At 42.6% G+C, this 18956-nt stretch overlaps 1 protein-coding gene and 1 long non-coding RNA gene across 10 annotated transcripts in view; one reads left to right on the top strand and one right to left on the bottom strand.

Annotated features, from left to right (window-relative positions):
• NINJ1 (ninjurin 1) overlaps nucleotides 1-16319 on the bottom strand; it is a 32958-nt gene extending 16639 nt beyond the window's left edge. For 2 of the 9 annotated variants that reach the window (XM_085590933.1, XM_085590934.1), the window contains exons 1-3: nucleotides 9428-9703; nucleotides 8766-9000; nucleotides 4780-4941 (exon numbers count right to left, since the gene is read on the bottom strand). In XM_085590933.1, the coding sequence (XP_085447059.1) occupies nucleotides 4787-4941; nucleotides 8766-9000; nucleotides 9428-9559 (522 nt within the window). In that variant the 5' untranslated portion in view covers nucleotides 9560-9703 and the 3' untranslated portion in view covers nucleotides 4780-4786. Of the gene's footprint in view, nucleotides 1-865; nucleotides 4942-8765; nucleotides 9001-9427; nucleotides 9704-15954 lie in introns of those variants that run through there. The other 7 variants (XR_002466269.4, XR_014958229.1, XR_014958230.1 and 4 more) reach the window with 7 other exon arrangements.
• Nucleotides 16320-16691: 372 nt separating this feature from the next.
• Nucleotides 16692-18470, top strand: LOC110475414 (uncharacterized). The gene is made up of 4 exons (XR_014958232.1): nucleotides 16692-16810; nucleotides 17133-17240; nucleotides 18131-18248; nucleotides 18338-18470. It is a non-coding gene; the product is annotated as an uncharacterized LOC110475414 (long non-coding RNA).
• Nucleotides 18471-18956: the final 486 nt, after the last annotated feature.

Raw genomic sequence — 18956 nt, 5'->3', positions numbered from 1 at the left:
GAGCCCCTTCCCCAGCTCTATTCCCTTCTCTGGACACGCTCCAGCCTCTCAAGCTCTTTCTTGCTGCGAGGGGCTCAAAACTGACCCCAGAATGTCCAGCATGGGGGATAGGCACTGCCCTGGCCCTGCTGCCGCACCAGGGCTGGAACAGGCCAAGGTGCCCTGGTCCTTCTTGCCCACCTGGGCTCCTGTTCAGCCACTGCCACCAGCACCACCAGGACCTTTCCTGCCAGCCCTTTCCAGCTCCTCTGGCTCAGCCTGGAGCTTCAGGGGCTGTTGTGACCCAAGGATAGGACCTGGCACTTGGCCTTGTTTAACCTCAGATCACTGGGCTCGGATCCAGCCTCTCCAAACAAAACTATGGAGCCTTCCTGACTGACAGCACATCAATACTCCCAGAAACTTTAGTGCCATCTGCAAACTCACTGAGGGTAAAGAAGTTGTTAATTCAAACACCTGAACGACAGTTGAGGGGATACAGAAACCAGGATAGTGTTTTCTGCTTTGACCCATTTTATATAAGATTCAGCATCAGAACTAGCTCCAGCAGTTACCTGGTTTAGAAGACATACTTAGAGTGAGTTCCAGTAAATATGGTTGTTGTCACCTGCTTCAGTAAGTACAGCTACGCTGAAAATCCCAGCCAACTATTCTGGATGCTGAAGGGACTAATGAGAAGGACCATGAGCAGTGCTTACCCTGCCCAGAGCTTATTAAACTGGTGCAAACGGCTAACCTGGCATGAACTGCTCCCCACACAGCCTGGAAAATTAATCTCACTTCATTACTGATGACCTCTTTTTAAAAGAGATATTTGCCTCCAACCAAGAACTCTGAAAAAGCCCAGCAACCCAAGGAACGAGTCCAAGAATGAGTCAAACACATGTATTTGTTTGCTGCCCCTCTGAGATACTTGCCCAAATTTTAAAGCAGCACCTGACTTAAAAGAATAATAATCCTGTGATTAAATTATTTATACTTGAAACCAACTTGCAGATGCTTCTGTCTGCTAAAAAATACATCAACTCTGAAGGCTTCAAAGACTTAAAATACAGATTTTATGTCTGAAAATGTTTTGCAAATCTTACTTAATCACAATAAAAGACATGGGAAGCAGCATCAGAAGTGTGACAGCCACGAGTGGGCATGAAGAGTCCTACAGTTGGTGGTTTTTGAAAAATAAATACAGGAAGAAAGTTGTCCTACGTGCCTCATTCAGAACTTGTTCTGAGTTATGTTTACATTAGTACAGCCTTCAAAATTAAACCACTGCCTGCTGGATAGTGGTTAAGTACATGTTACAATAGAAATGAAGTAACAAAAGACAATTAGAAAATAAAAAAGAATGTCTATTCCATTACTAATCACACGAGTTTGATTTGTTTCTTACAGAACATATACATTAAAGTCTGGTACACCAATAGGCTTTGAGACATAACCAAAGAGAAAGGTCAGTAATAAAACCTGTAAATGAGATGAGACACATGAAGTCAATCTTCTATGCTTATGTACAAAGGAGCTTTTGAAAATTGATGCCAAGAAAATTGATTCATACAAATCTGCATCTTGCATCTACATATAAGTGCAACCTAGAAAATCCAGATTCTTCTGACTGCAGGTATGGTACTTTGGAAATAAAATGACTAAAATGTTTTTGCTGAAGAAATTCTTGTAACTTACATCATTATTAGCAATAGTGTATTTACAAAAGTGTAAGCCCCTGAGCCAGCAGGTAAGAAACTAGAAAATATTTTTAACTCTATATATATATTTAAAAATAAAAACTTAAACATTTATTTTGTTTTAGCCATAAACTCATAAAAGAAACAAAACTGCAGCAATCAATGATGGGAAGAGAGAGAGGAAACTAGAGAGAAAAACTCAGTTCATTTTGCCGTTTGAATTGCTGCTGACAGGCACTTGGTACTAATTTAACGGATAAAGTTTACCCTGGATCCTCTAGTTTACCAGTTGAGCCTAGAAAAGCTGGCACTTCTAATACAGTTTCCAGAAATCTGATATAAGAAAGAACCTTTTACAATAAAGGTGGTGAGGTCCTGGCACAGGGTGCCCAGAGCAGCTGTGGCTGCCCCTGGATCCCTGGCAGTGCCCAAGGCCAGGTTGGATGGGGCTGGGAGCAGCCTGGGACAGTGGAAGGTGTCCCTGCCCAGGGCAGGGGGTAGAATAAGATGACCTTTAAAGGTCCCTTGAATCCGAACTATTCTATGACTCAAACAAATAAACATAATGCACAGAAGACACAGAATAGCAGTTCATGGTAAGAAACCATTAAGTTAGGTTATTTGTGTCTGTGCATGAAGGACAGAAAATTTTAAGTGTGTACAGAAGAAACAATACAAATGATTACCTGTGAACAAAGCTAGACAAAAGAATGCTGCTTATTTCTGTTTGTCTCATCTTTCCTTTAGCTCGAGTGGAAAAAAAAGCAAACAAAAAGCTGTGCAAAAGCACAGCTACCTTTATACACTGCAACCGAAGAGCCCTGCTGGGCTACAGAGTACATGGGTTTGGTGCCAAGCTGTGAAATAAAGGACAATGTGACCATGCCAGAATCAAAGGCCTGACATTTCTTACCATCATGGAAATGACAAATTGCCACAAATACCAAAGGCATGCAAAAAGAAGTCCTGTGAAATGCTACTAGATGATATTTCCTTGTTTCATGAATTTATGCTACTTCTCTGATAAAAAAAAAAAGTTTCTTCAGAAATTGAAATGCCAATATTCCAGAAAAACAGCATCCTTGGGGAAAAGCTAACCTTTTCTTAGTTTAAATAACACATGGGAAAATTTCAGGTATACAAGTGTGTTGGAAGCTTGAGAAAGCTGCTTGGTGTGTCCAGCATCTTAAAATAATTTTTCTTTCCCCACCGTGTCCAGTGTAATTGGCTCAACTGCAAATGGCATCTAAAATGAATACTCCAGGTCTCTGAAACACAAAGACATTGATATTTTAGTGATACAGGAATTATTGTGAATGACACATTTGCTTTAAAGGGGGAATTAAATTTTCTGTGGAAAAGGGTGCCTAATAGTAAAGGTGAAGCCAGGACATAGTGGCCACCCACTTCTCTCAGGGGTTTGAGGAGACTGTGGCAACAGACTGAAAACCACTTAATTTTCAGGTTACATGCAGATGATCAGATGTTTTTAGCAAGGGCAATGGGTACAAATGAGCAAACAACAGCTTTAATGTTCCAAAGCAACACAGAACTTTCACATTTAACAAGTCTGCAGCAAAAATAGGTTCTGGACACCACATTTGGTAGTTTAATTAAGAAACTACATGTGTGAAATCATGGAGGCAGGAGCCCACAGCTGCTGGTTCTGTTCTGAGCTTCCTCATGCCTATTTCACACCCTTGTCTCTACCTCTGTCCCCGATATTGTGTGTTTCGTCCCATGAAGGCTGCTAAAATTCCAATAATCCTTCATGCAGCTCTCTAGATTTTGCCAGTGTAATTTTGGGGTTAGTGCTTCAGTACTGCTTTAACATATACTGCTGAAGTCAACATTCTACCTGCATTTTGGATAATAGCTCAGATAATCTATGTGCTCTTTGCTGTTAAAATTAAATATGTATAAGTCTGTTTGTAGTGACTGTGACCAGAAAATGCATTAAAAGTATCTTGTTTCACTGCCAGAATTTCACAGATTTTTGTTAAAGCAGAAAATTACAGCCACACCCTCATATAAATTACTGCAGTTTTTCATTTTCCTGGTATTCTTTTACACTGATTTGCTCCCATGCTGTTTTGACTTATGATAAATTTTGGGTTGATTCCCATTCTTGTTGCAGATTAATGGTTTAAAGGCCTTTTATCTTCTTTTTCATGGAGAAAGGGTTTCCTGTAGAAGTTTGCACAAAGCAGTAATGTTACTTGCACGGGCTGTCTGTGTAGTACAGAGTGCAACCATGGCCTGTCAGCCCAGTCATTCCTTCTTCAGCAGGTCTCTGACCCTGGGCTGAGATCTCGGAGACCAAGTGCCAGAGCAATGTTGGCATGCACAGACTTAGCAGTACTATTTTAAAGGCAGATGCTGATCATGGTGCTTCTTGCATTACAAGCCTATAATTTAGGTTTATCTCCTCCCAAACTGCTCATCATAGCTATGATGCTAGGAAGATACCCAGTTTGATCCCCACAATTCCAATATTTATCCTTCTGTATAAATAAAGAACAAAGCTGCAAGTGCAAGTAAGAGCAACAACACTGTCCTAAATGGCCACATCTGAAGTGCTGAGACTCCCACAGAGCAAAGCCCTACCCTGTGGAGGACAGAGGAGCCACACGATCTGGAGCCAGCATAGGAATTCAGAGGCTCCAGCATGTGCAGTGTTACATGTCAGATTTAACAGCCCTAGCTACTTGGAAACAAGACTGTCTTCAGTGTTAAGTAACAGGCTGGATGCAAACCTTCCTTAAAAAAAGCAGAGGCATTTGGAGAAAGCAGAACAACATTATTTCCCTTATTGTCTCAGTCAGCAGCAAGGAAAAGGAGTAGCTAGGCCAGGACAATTCTTACACTTCCTACGGGTGACACATGTGCTGACATCAACTTTTGAACTCCATATTCGCAAACACATTGTAATAACTTACCAGTTCCCAGCAGCTTCTGCTTTTGCACTAATGGGAAGTGAGCTCAGGTATCTGCAAGAACTTGAACAGTACAGATCAGCCTGTGGCTGTTTCTAAAATGCCCCAGTGTGCCCTGCATTCCTGAATGCCATACTCATGTTGCAGGAGATCACACTCACCTGGTCCTTACTGTCTTGATGCTGGCTCAGCAACTGGTTTCTGCACTCCAAAGGCAGTGATAAAAATATTAACGACTACTATAATGAATACCAGTCCAGTTGCAAGGTTGTTGAGGAAATTCAGCTTTCCATGCTTTGCAGGGTTGTTAAGGTCATATTTTACTTCAAAGAGAAAAGAGAAAAAAATGTTTAATAATATGCATATTTCAAAATCCAGAATAAAAGGTTGCATATTGCTGCAGTTATGCTAAGCTATTTGGATCATATTTAAAAGGGAAGTCAGATTCTGCAGTGTCAGTGAAAGTGCTAAGGGGAAGGTCTGTAACCACAAGGAGCTTATTAACTTCCAGTTATTAGCATCTAATCTCTGTGGAGACACATGGGAAGTAATGGATGCACAAACATCACGAGAAATCTTTCAAGTTCTTGATGTTTTGAAGCCTAACTTTGTTGCAGACGTTAAGCATTTAAAAATTATTTCAGTCTTGAATACCTGAAGCTTAAAGCCCTGACAGGATTAAGTTAAATTTCCTAGTTAAAATGCTACAAATCTCGTTACCAGTGCTGGATTTTTTCTGTACTGGTGTCCTTCCCCAGCTTGTATTCCATTGTACTCCCTGCCTTTGCCCTGATTCTGTTTTTAGAAAGCAAGGGTACTCTATCTATTAAACAGAGGGAGATGTCAGAGTAGTGTAGCTGCAGTCCTTTCTACAGAGATCATCTGCTGTGTAAACATTTTCCTTTGTTTCTTGCAGCTGTTTTTCGGTTGAACTGCTAAAGGGAGTGAGGGAGGCTCACACAAGCATTAATGTAGTGTAAGCTTTGATTGCAGGCTTCGTGATAGCATACAAGTTAGCTACATTGGGCTGATAATAGGTTTGGTTTAAGATAGTAAGAAGTCTGGGGCATCTGCCTGGCATCATAGAATCATTAAGGTTGGAAAAGATCTCCAAGGTCATCAGGTCCAACTTTGACCAAATACTATCATGCCCACTGAAACACCATGTGAAAACCCAACCGTTTCCTGTCTCTGCTCTCCGGCAGCTGAGACCCTTGCTACATTCCTTTGATGCTGATGGAGTGAGTGCTGATGAATTATGGAGCATGTTTTGAGAATGGGTTTTGTCTGTTGGGGCTCCAAGTTCTCAAGGCATAAATCACTGGAGCTTGTGTCTGCATGTACACAATATGTGAGAGAAAGTTTATACCAGACAGCAACAAAAAACCTAGAGCTCCTTCTGATAGGCACATACATAGACATACAGCTTATACATACATAGACATACAGCTACCACACAAAATAAATCTTGTTACTTGCTTGAACCATCATCACCCTGTTCCATACAGCAGAAGTGAACCATTGAACCAATATCCCTTGCTGTTGAAGCACTTAAGTGGTTGCAAACACACTCATGATGCTGAAGTGCTAACAGCCAGGTTCACCTGGGATCCCTAATAATGATGTTTTGGTTTCAAGGAATTCTGAGCACCTGCTCAAGTCCTGTGTGCTAACACAGTGTAGTCAAACATCACAGGCCAAGAGCCGTGTGGGGGAACTGCCCTGGGAAGCCACTGCACACTACTGCAGGCATGAAATGATTTATGTTCAGTAGTACTTCAACCTTAAAATGAGCTTACACAAAAAAAGATGTAAAGCATCTGGAAGCATGTGGATGCTTGCACCCCACAGGACCTGGAAGGACTCTAGTACTGCCATGTGAATGCAGAATAAATGAAAATGAATCATTAGTTCTGAAACATGGGATAAGAGCATTTGAGACAGCTGGATAAAAATGGAAAGGCAATGCTGGCCTGACCTATTATGTGATTTAAAAGCAATCACACTGAAAGGCAAACTGTCACTTTCAGAGCTGTCCCTTTGTCCAAAGGAGGGTCAGAGAAGACAAGTAGTACTTGTCAGTTTAGGAAGAGCTCTAAACTTTTAAGTAGAATTACAGTAATCCCATCTTTGTAATTATAGCACTTAAGATGAGGGTGTTTGTGGAAATATTCTTAAGAACAGTTATTCTTCAAGTATTTTATTATAGTGGATTACTATGATTTCATGCCACTGAAACTATTTCAAGACATTCTTTGCTTTTCTTCCAAAAAGTTAAGGTCCCCAAATCACTTCCAAGGACAAGTTTGCTGAACATTTCTCACATTGTTTTTGGGAAAGGATCTTTAGAAGGAGGAAAAGCTTTTAATACCTAGTAGAAACTGTGAGAGCAGGTAGCTTCCAGGATAAAACCCTGACTCAAGGAAAGAAACTGGATGGTGGCACAGACTTGAAGAAACAGAATTTCATGGCTGGACAGAAACAAACTATTCCTGCAAGCCAAAACCCAAAAACTAGAAAATATACATTGTGAAAAGCAAGTTCTTGCTCTGATGCCTGCACCTTCATACCTTCGTGTCCTATTTCCTGTCTTCAACCTCAGCAGGACAACACTGCTCCAAGAGTGCATCACCATAAGCCAAGGTCTCTGTTACCCTCAATGAGACAAAGATAAAGTTGACAGCAATTTGTCACAGTACAATCTGGCTTGTACTGGGCAATTAATTTGGCTATAAATAAGAAACCCAACTGGTTCCATAAACTGGCCCCTGGGTTGACAGACAGGAACCTCAACCAATTACATTCCATCCTAAGCTGCAGACATCTCACTGGTCAGGAGGTGGGCTGTGTGGGGATCAGACCAATCAGCAGTTGAGACCAGGGTTTTCAAATTCCCTATATATACTAGGTTTGGACACCAAAACATGCTGTTAGTCGCATGGAGCTTTGAGGTATGTGTGTTCTCCCTGTCTCCAACCAGCGAACAAATGGAACATGTGGCCCATAACTTAACAGCAATTTAAACTGTTTCAGCAGTGTCTTGCAGAAACAAGCATTAAAAAGCAGTATCTCGGCATATACTGAGAAATTACTGCCCAACAGAAGGGAGCTTGTTTACAGCCTCAAAGCTTGCTGAAGCAACCAGGGAGATGCCTTCAACCGAGGAACACAGAAGTATTTAGCTGATTTTTCTATTACTCACTTCCCACACCTGCCAGAATCCACAGGTTGGTTTTTTTTTCATGCCATGTGTGAACTCTTTTCAGTTACATGAGGCCCAAGGTCAGTTCCCACTAAGGTAAAGGATGACATTTGAAAAACATTATGAGAATAAGTGATCCCATATCATTAGCAGAAATGATCCATAGCTGTTTCCTACCAGTGGCAGTATAATTTATTCCAGGTGGGCAATGGTAGATGCAGTTTGATTGCAACATAGCCAAGCTAAAGACAACATGCCACATTAACATGACAATGGACATTTTGACTTTCACTTCCCTTTTGGAGATCCACATTCACAGTATTTTCTTATATGCTATGGAAGAAATACATTTCAGTCATAAGATTAAGTAACAGGTCTTGATAAAAACATTATTATGAAACTGGATAGACTGCATTATTCTATCTGGCCTACTGATGTTTCTTTTACAGTATTTCATAACTTTCCTTCCTCCTCAGGCTTTCTGGAGGAAAAACTATTCATATCATGGGCAAATGAGTAGGAGGAAGTTGATAAAAATTGAAGATTTCACATAAAGTTGCCCTTCCTCCCGTTGTTGCAGTACTTTTATGGTTTCAAGAGAAAATCTATATTTTTGGATATTAGGAAAAATTTCCTCACTGAAAGGGCTGTCAAGCATTGGGAACAGGCTGCCCGGAAAGTGGTTGAGTCACCACCCCTGGAGATAATTAAAAGACGTGCAATTGTGATGTTTATGTACATGGTTTAGTGGTGAACAGGGCAGTGCTGGGCTAACTTTTGGACTAGATGATCTTACCAGTCTTTTCCAACCTAAATGATTCTGTGATTCTAACCTGAATTGGTTCTGAGATAAAGGCTTTTTAAAAAGGTGTGTATATTTGCCATCTTATAGGCTGTGTCCTATAAGAAAAATACAAGTCAGTGGTTCTTGCTGTTGCTACCTACCAAGGAATATCAGGAGCACTCCCACCATAACTTGCAGGGTGAGTGACAGACTGATGAGAATGATCAGCGGGATGTAGAAGGAAAAGGAGGGCCCTTGCTCCATGACAGCTTTGAGCTGGGAGGCATTGGCCATCAGCAGGGCAATGTCCAGCATGCTCTCAGCCGCGCTCTTCTTGTTGGCGTAGTGGTTGATGTTGATGGGTCTGTTCCTTTGGAACCACTGCCACCTTCTGTGCTGGAGCCAGCAGAGAGGAAAATGGTTATTCATGTCTCTTAATTGATGGTCAGTGAGACATCACTTGGCCCATCAAATGATTCCTGTGATTATACGAGCAGAGCCACAGCAGTGCTGAAATCTTCTGTGCAGCTTTCCCACTGTTACCCCTGGCCTCCAGAAGGTGAGCAGAAAACAGTGCCTGCTTCTACTGCCCTTTGGCACTTTTTCCAGCTTGCCTATAGGATCAGTCTAAACAGTCAGCATGTTCCTACCCTGGGAAATGAAGAGGCTGGAAAGGCTGAAAAGTTTACACACAGAAAAAGTTGGGAGGGGAAAACCACTGTAACACAATCCAGCAAACAACAGGTTGTTGTGACTAATTAACTCCTGAAGGTACACTTAAGAATACAGCTATTTATTAAATTCACTTTCTCTCCTTACATACCCAAAAAGTTCCTTCACTGCTCTTGAGTCTTCTTTTAAGGACTGAGGTGAAGTTGGCCACTGTGTGAGCTTTGCTTGCTCTCCTTTCCTTGCTACTCCTTCCTCCACCATGCCACTGTCCAGGGCCATCCATACACCTGTACACAGATGCTTTTCCACTTAACTGTCATATGATGTGTTGCTGCCAATAATTGCCCACTTATAAGAGAATCTTTCTTTCCCCATTTTCACATCAGCTGGTTTTGGGTGGTTTTTCATTTGTTTGGTTTTTTTAATTGCTCTGCAAACAAACAGGAAAATAAAAACCAACTGTAGGGCAAACTTAGGGCTAGATAACCCAACGGGATAAATATATGAGTGTTTCCTGATGATGATTCACGTGACCTGACTTGAAATTTGACTGCTTGTCTCCCAGAGGTGCCTATATCTCTATGGATTAGATGCAGCTTAGGGTAACTAGGTTAGACTTAGCTGCCCAACTCCACGAGGAAGGAAGAGTAAGTGATCCTCTATCCTGCTGTCTCTGAACAGGTTAGGAATTTCATTATTTCTGCTCTTACTTCTAGACTTTAAAAATAATAGACAAATAAATGAAAAGTAAGCTTATTCTAGCTATCTTCTTTAAACCTACTTCTTAGACACATTTTTACTGCCCAAATGTGTTCCTGCTTGCCAGACTCCTGTGAAAGGAGTCTCACTTTGCAGGTTAGCTCAAATGCAGAAGACCCTCGAATTACTCTCCTCAGCAGCACTAAACATTATCAACTCCCAAGCCAGGCTTGCCACAGTCCAGACCTAAAAGCATCCTTTTAAACAGGGTAGATATTCATGTACACACTGCCAGTTTTTTCAGGGCATTTAAATACCAAACTTGACCTGTGTTCAGCAGACATGTTGTCATCCATCACAAGCCTAAATATCTGACTGAGTGTAATAGGGCAGCAGCAAATGTCAGAGGTTTTTCTCAGCCTGTGATCTTGCCTTCACCAGGAAAAATGACCTGTAATCATGAAAACCCTAGAAACATTCACTTCCTGTCTCCTGACTGATGCTAGAAAACCATAAAACAAAAATCTGAAAAAAAAAAGAGCAAATTAGCCTTGTCTTCTGAGGGCAAGCTGAAGGCCACTGCCAGAGGTATTGAAGCTGATGAAGTAGTACTAAATGGGCACTTTTTAAGATCAGACTGTGTGCTACACAGCAATATACACACAGGTAATGAAATAAGAGATGTTGCCTTAACCTCAGGAGAGTGACAGTATGTACAACAGTAATTACAGTAGAACATGGTTATGTGGCTTTAAGGTATCAGGGGGATTCCAGGCATGCAGAAATGTATGCAGCCCACAGCACCAAACACTCACTGTGCTGTGATCACCCACAGGGCCGTGGAGAGGGACAGTGGAATGTCTGGAGGTGAAAGAATGCTTTTCCTGCAGGTGTCACTTGGCTAGAGAGCAGTATGCATTGCATGAGACCTGCTTCAGTCTCAGTGCAACCAAAACACCTCCTCACACACATTCAACATTCAAATTCCTTGGTAGAGACAAGCTAAGCCCTTGTGTTCATGTCTCCAAAGGAGTTTGAGCAAAGCCAGCACATGCGTTCACATGTGTGTAAGAGGCATGTGGAGATGGGACTCCATTCCCTGCAGTATTCCCTGTCTGCCTTCAGGTCCCTAGGGCTGCAAAGCTTCAGCCTCACAGCACAACAACCTGCCCTGCTACTCTCTGCACAGTTCGACAAAGGACAGGAGTGAAAAGCCTCTTGCTTTTGCTCCAACTGTGACTGGAAGAATCCCATGGAAGAGCTGATTTTCACAGTGACATGGTGCTGTCCCACAGGCAGTACCACTTTAGGTCTCCTCACAGAAGCAGGGGCTCTTTGCTTGCCCAGAGCACTGCACTCTGCAAGGATAAAGCTACAATGTCATAAATGGGCACATTTTTGGTTCTGTAAGATGGAACCTTCCCTCCAAGATTGTATGGTGCTGGTTCACAGTCCCTCTGGTTAAGTACAGACTCTGTGTCTGCTTTGCTTTGCTCCCCATTTCAATGGTACACCCAGAAAAACAGAGTCCCTTTGAAATACAGAAAGGATTTATTGGTTACATTTATTAAAAAGCAAATAAAAGCAGCTCTGCAGGAAATGTCCTTAGGTGCTGAGTTTAATGAATCCCAGCTAAGTCCCACCTGGTGATTCAACAGGAAGGAAACAGTACTGAAAATAGAAATATTTGAAAACAATAAAGTGTCTTTGCTAAACACAGTAAATTGCTATAGAAATGATTACAGCAGTTTTCTTTCTATTTGGGGTTAGTTATTTTGTGGGCCAACAGCCTTGGCTGAAAATGAGAATGGATGAGAATGACCTCTGGGTTTGTAATGCCATAGAGCAAGCTTCCTGAAAATCTTGTGTTTAGGAATAAGTCTGAATTATAAAACAATGGAAACTTGCTAAATAATAATGAAGCAGCACAGAACTAAAGCTGAGCCATACTGAACTTAGTGGGGCTGCTCTTTACTGTGTTCTACCAATCAGAACTGTTAAAAAGATGCTAAAAAGCAATTTTGTTTAAGTAATTTACTATGGTTTTGAAGTATTAGTCTTTCAGAAAAATATGACATGGCTAATTTTTCCAGATCTCTGAGGGGAAATTTTGTATTTGGAAAAAATTCCAGTTAAATCAAAAAAGAGGTGGTTCAGACATTAAAGGAATAACACAGGACTAAAACAGAACACTATTTCAGAACTTTTGTTTTTTTCTAAGATCAAACCTACAGTTACAGGATTGAACTAGCAACTTGACACTAGTATTTAATAATACTTATAGTTGTAGAATTTCTATCCATATCTCCATCACCTACACACTGAAATTGCCAAGGGCCATATATGACCACTCTGAAGTTAGACTTCCCCTCCAACTCAGAGATCTTCCCGATCTAAAAACAACCAGGTAAAATATTCAACAAAGAAAAAAAGTATTCTTCCAACAAAAATATTTTAAGTCATATCAGTCATATAATGCATGATTACAGAATCACACAATAGGCTGAGTTGGAAGGACCCACAGGGACCACCCAGTCCAGCCCCTGGTCCTGCACAGACACCCCAAAAATCCCACACTGGGCATCCCTGGAAAGCTTTGGGTAGCCTTGGGGCTGTGCCCATTCCCTGGGCAGTGCCAGCACCCTCTGGGGGAAGAATCTTTCCCTGAGATCCACCCTAACCTTCCCTGACACAACTCCAGGCCATTCCTGCAGGTCCTATCACTGGTCACCACAAAAAGACACCAGTGCCCCTCCTCTGCCACTCACAAGGAGTTGTTGACCCCAGTGAGTCTCCCCTCAGCCTCTTCTTCTCCAGCTGAGCAGACCAAGACTTCTCCCCAGGCCCTTCACCATCCTCTTGGCCTCCTTATCTCTAATGGATCATTTGTACACCTCCTCAGAAGATACTCTGTGGCTTATCTTTCAAAAAAACATTAGATCACTTGTTCAGTTTAGCACTGATGCAATAGAGAAATACCCCTACCCCTGGCTCTGGAATGAATCATCAGTTTCATTTCCCATGGAAATTTCATATTGAGGAGAAGGAGGACATGTTCACCTAAGTACCAACCCAGTGTAACATTAACTAGTTTGTGAAAACTCTGCAATTACATGCTGTGGTTGTGGGCAAATAGAAAAAAGAAAAAAAGAAAAGAAAAAAAGAAAAAAGAAAAAAAAGGAAAAAGGAAAAATTCAGCATGTGTTTGTATTTCATAGACATCATGATTTTCTAGCAGCTCCAAAACCCTGTGCTAAAGAAGAATCACTTTTATACAAACAGAACATGCAACTATGACTACATTAAGAAAAAAACTGTGGCAATCATGTTGACCCCTGAGAGCTAAAAAAGTTAATATTAAAAAAGGGAAAAGTATAGTCTACTGAGGGCCAAGCCCTATTTTCCTAAAGCTGTACTGGTTCCAGGATCCAGTTAAAATATCTCTACTAATTAAATTACTGTAAAAGAATCAGCACATCTCATGACTAAATTTGTGAAATGAAGGAGTAACTTAAATTGTTCACACAGCTATTTAAATAGAAGTTTGTTCCTGCATAATTTTTTTTTTTTGCCTTGTATTATTACTACTCATTCCAGTAATTTGGTCTTACAATACTATTTCTCACAACTGGGTTGTGGACTGTCTATTTTGCATGGTTGTGTGATTAACACACTGTTTAGTCTAGCTACTTAAAAAATATGCAAGCAAAAACTTATCACCAATAGTATCAATATCTGGAGCATACAGAACACTCCAAATTAAGTTTGATATGAGTAATGAGAAATAACATTTCAGGCTATATGCAGCAAATAATTTCAAGTTCCTACAGGCTGGTTACTTGCAGTATGATGCCAAGAAACTGCCATGTTTCAAATTACTTTCATGTTCCAAATTACTCCTGAATTAATATATGGACTTCAACACATTTTTAGGAATAACATCATTAAAACTGTTTATTTCTACTATCCAATTCTTGTTCACCTTTTTCATAGCTCTTCTTTAACTCCTTCATCTAGCACATTCTGTTATCTTGGAAACACTAAACTAGATTTTACAACATGGTGGATGGAGAGTGTTTCAATATGGATCATGACCAAGGAAAGCAACTAGATGGATGAAAGAACAGTTATAATCTGTATTTATATGAGCAGATCCTTTGAAGAAGAGATGAGATACTTCTGCTAGGTGTATTAGTCAATGGGGTGCATCACGCCAGTCCACTCCTAGAAGCAAGAAATTTCTTGCTTCCAAAAGCCTGACAGCTGCTAATAAAATGTATTCAAATTAATGCTGGAGTAAAAATAAACCACATCAAACCACCGTGTCACCACTTTTTCAGAACTACGGAGAGCTTAACTGGTCTTTTTAAAACTTTTATGCTTTGATTGCTTTGAAGGTAACAACTGCACCTGCATTTCATATAAGCTCTTCTGTATGAGAAGGCAGTGGTCTGTGGCAAAGGTGTGCAAGAGAGTCTGTTTTGAGGAGAGGACATCCAGACATCCCAGATGCTGGAAAGGGCGGGATGGAAACAAGAGTGACCCACGTTCCAATGCCTGTGAGAATTCCTCAAAGCAGACACACTTTTGAGTCCAATATAGAAGATCCAGGCAGCTGTGGATGGTCTCTCTAGGTTTAGGTGGCTGCTGAACCAGGATATTCTTTTGTTTGTGTGAATTGTGAACACTGGCAGATTTTTAAAGGTATGTTCTATTCAGAGATGGATTTTTAAAAAATATGTCCCCATCTGTTTTACCTTGCATATACTTTTGTGTGTGTGTGTAGGAAAATTTAAAAAGTGTTTATGAAGTTCACTGAAGTGCCACTGTATACATTTAAAACAATGGAATAGCATGTCTCACTGCTTATTCTTTATATGGCACTCACTGAGAACTTGAGTTTTGATGGGAAAGATGTAACAAAATGAGGGTTGCTTGCAACTGAAGATGAAGTAAAACAGGAAAGTTGCTGAAAAATTCTTGGAGCAGACCACATTGGGGAAAAAAAAACCCATCAAGAGTACTTGTGATGCAATCACAAAGCTGCATCAACAAAATGAGAGAACTCCTGAGAAGTCAGAGGTTTAGAGGAAACCACTCCAGACCACCAGTTTGACTTGCATATCCCAGCCTTGATTAACTTTAGGTAGGATTTCCAGGATTTATTGAAAACAGATTTTTATTTTTCTTGGTTTCATATTCATGACTCCAAGGGTTTGTCAGGGAGGGAGGGTTGGAAGAAGGACAGATGTGCTATACAATCAGCCCAGTCAGTCTGAACGCTTCACCAGTGACACCAGAAGAGGGTTTAGAAGAAGGTTTCTGTGTGGCAGAGACTTAGGCTGGAGTAAAAGCTGCCTTTAGAGTTTAGTCCTTTCCAAAACAAGATAAAAGACATTTTTTTACCCATCTGTTTTCTTCAGATAAGCGGCATGTTCTGCAACATCCTTTATGCTTAAACAGAATGCGGATGAGTATTTCCCAGTGAGGATGTCTGGTGATGTTTCGAATACACATAGTATGAAAAAGCTGGGTATTCTTGTTTTTATTTTGATTACTGTATGGAAAATAATCATCCAGGCACGACCACTTCACTAATTCCTCCTAGCTTTGTAACTGCTTATTCTGCGCGGATATCCTCCCCCGAGCCAGCTGGGTGGACAAAGCCCTGCAGGTGCGGCGAGCTGCGGGCTGGCCCCGGGTGAGGAGGGCCCTGGTGACAGATGACAGCTGCAGGAGCCAGGAGCGGCCGGGGCTGCTCTGCCCGGCCGCGCCCGGCCGCGGACCCGCGCAGCGGCCTCCCAGCAGGAAGGGCGCGGAGAGCGCGGAAGGCAGGTGAAACCAGCAATAGCCCCGCAGCACCGACCACCACCGCGCCTCGCGGAGTCCCCGTCCCACCCGGCCTCGGGAGGGACACGGCGGGATGGACACGGCGCCGGGAAGGAAGCGGGCGCCGGGTCCCGCCGCCCCGGCCCTCACCTGCTCCTCGGCCGCCGACTCCGCGCCCTCCGCCGTCCCGTTGAGTTCGTGAGTCTCGCTGCCAGAGTCCATCGCGGCCGCCCGGGATAAGAGGGGCCCGGGCGGGGGCCAAGGGGAAAATTCCCCGCGGAGCAGCGGTTCCCGGAGCTGGCCCGGCCTCCCCGCACCGCGCAGGGCCACTCCCGCCTCGGGGCCGCGCTCCCCCGCCTCCTTGCCTGCCTCCGCCGGGCTCCCCCTCCTTTCCCGCGGGCGGAGGTTTCCAGCAGGGCTGGGCCCGGAGCTCAGCGCTGGCCCGGCGCCCCGGGCGGGCGGAGCGGAGCCGGGCAGAGGCTCCACCGGCACCGGCCAAACCCAGCCGGCCCGGGCTGGGCCCCATTTCCTAGTGCTGGCCAGGAATCGCGCTGCGTATTATTCTGTATGAAGAGAAATTGTAATGGATGCAAATGGCTCATTTCAAAAATCTCTCTTGACAAAGTGGAAGGCTGTTGTGGTGTGTTTTGCTTTGAATCCATGTTTGCCCTCCGATCTCCTCCCTAATCCCCTCCTTTTCCCAGTTCCCAATTTTCCCAAGCCCTTCCCTAACCGCCTCCCTTCCAACTTGTCAATCCTCCCTATCTCTACCCCTTTCTCCAGAGAGTTCTGCGTCTGTCTCGTTGCCCTCAACACCCTATTTGTTATTTTGTATTATTCCCCCCCCATTTTCCCTGATAGGCTCATAAGCTATTTGCCCCACCTTATACTCCTCTCTTCCCATATCCTCATTGGTTCGCTTTCCTACACCCCTACTCCTGAGCTGCTGTATAAAATCTTCTGTTCACCCCCCCCCGCCCCCTCCATCTTGTCTAGGGGCCTAGGGGTAAGTCGGTGTTGTTCCTCCCCAAGCCCTGTGTCATCGCTGTGTCATCGCTGTGTCATCGCTGTCGGTCCCTGCTCTGTCCCTGCCGATATCTGGGAACTGCAGCGCTCGCAGGGGCACAGTCGCGCCTCTGCCGCAGGCACCCCGCACGCCCCACATGGCGAGCGCTGCTACAGAAGGCTACACTTTGATTCTTTCAGAGCTCTCTGAACAGTGTTTTTAGGGTTTCAGTATCTTATTTTTAAATTATTTTTGTCCTATATATTGTTCTATATATTTTGTCTCCCTATGCTTATTTTCCCACCTGTGTTGTGACAACAAGCACGTACAAAACCAATCAACATACAGGTTTGGTGGTGATGGGATATCAGAGGAACACTCAGATGTATAGAAACGACTGCCAGCGAGAGCAGAAATGTAAAAAATAAATGTAAGTAATTGGGTTTTGTATGACCACATGTAATCTCTTTTAGCCTGAACTGCTCATTTGCACTGAAAATGTTCCTGAGTAGTTGTTAGTGCAGTGGGCTAGGAAACACTAATTTGGAGAGAGCAATAAAGGTTTTATAGGCCATAGAAAATGGAAGAAACAATGACAGCAAAGATGTATGTGTGTAAATGACATTGTCCTTAACTAGTCCAAGGCTTAAAAAGGCACATTGCTTTCCTTAATTATTGGATTTGTGGTAGCTAAACTTCAATAATATGCTCAACTAGGCCAGCCTTTATCAGATATATTACCTGTTCATTCAACAGCCATTAAATATGCATGAACCGTAATTGTTGCTGCATTTGGATCCCAGGACAACTTGGTCAGAAACCTCTCTGGTTGCAAGCATCCATTTTCAGAGATACTGCTATATTTTTAATGACCCCTTTTTTACCTTCTATATCTCTTTGCAAATGCATTTTGAAAACCTTGTTTGCCAGTTCTAAAAGTTTGATGTGCTCTATGACATTATTCTGCCCTTAGTCCTAGAAATGAGAGGTCTGCTCTTTGAACATAACAGTGATAGTGCTGAGTGATTCCTCCTGAGTGTTAACTCCCTTTGTGCTGCACAATCATGTGCCAAGGAGGCCTGAGAGTAGGACCTGTTCTTAATCCTATGGGAAATGGGTATATTTTCAGTGGAACTGGGAAACAGCTGAATTTGTGTTTGTGAAACATATGGTCTGGAACAGTAGTTCTCTGTTGAAACTCTGCATTTGTCAGTCTAGTATAATTTTTTCAGCAATAAAATTTCCTGTTATCCAGCCTTTGAGTTAGTTCTGTGGGTTGAATCTGAAAAAAAAAAAAATCTTTTGCCTCTTATGGAAAAGACCCTGTGCTCCCTATGTGGAAATGGCCTCAGACTCAGACTGTGGTCAGAGAGAGGCAAAGGTGATGTGACCAGTCTACAGCCATGAAATGAAACAACAAGACAACATTCCGTGGCAGGTAGGTCTTGTTTGCGTGTCAAGTACAAAAGGAGAAGCCTGCAAGTGTTATCACAAGGAGTCTGAGTCAGGGGTTCTGCTTCTTTGCAGGCCAGATACTGGAGGGTGCACATACAGGGACCACTGTCAGAACACCCATTAAAATCTGGATGAGAATATTTAGAAGAAAAATAAAACCCCACTGCTCTGCATCTTAGCTATGAAAGGAATTTCCTGTCTCTATTATAGACTCTCAAGCTGTTAGTAATTATTTACCATTTTGAGGTTTTTTTTCCTTCAAAATCACTCTGATGATGAAATGGAGATTTTTGGGGTTCACTTGAGCTAACAAAATGAATGTATCATGAAAGAAACCTCTGCCATGGTACAAAGGGCATAGGGAAATGTAAATCTTTGGAGCTTCCTACATAAAAGACAATACCAGAGAGGACCACGGAATGCAAAGAACCCAGATAAGGAGACCCCTCTGTCTCAAATCATGTCAAGGCTAACAAACATACTCGGATAAGATACCAAAGGACCAAAAGCACACGTGTAGAGGGGAAAAGTTCAAAAGTTCAACCATGAGGAAGACCATGATCTTCAGCCTCAGAAGACCACCAGGGACCCCCGTGGGACCACCACAGAAAACCACGGATGCCCAGAAGGGTGTGGACCTATTCAGCATGAGAGACAAGGACAGGCAGGGCCAGGGGTTGAATATGCATAG

This window comes from Lonchura striata, chromosome 12 (genome assembly GCF_050655825.1).
Source record: "Lonchura striata isolate lonStrDom1 chromosome 12, ASM5065582v1, whole genome shotgun sequence".
Taxonomy (NCBI): Eukaryota; Metazoa; Chordata; class Aves; order Passeriformes; family Estrildidae; genus Lonchura; species Lonchura striata.
The sequence above is the reverse complement of the archived record's forward strand: the minus strand, read 5'-3'. Positions and strand labels throughout refer to the sequence as shown.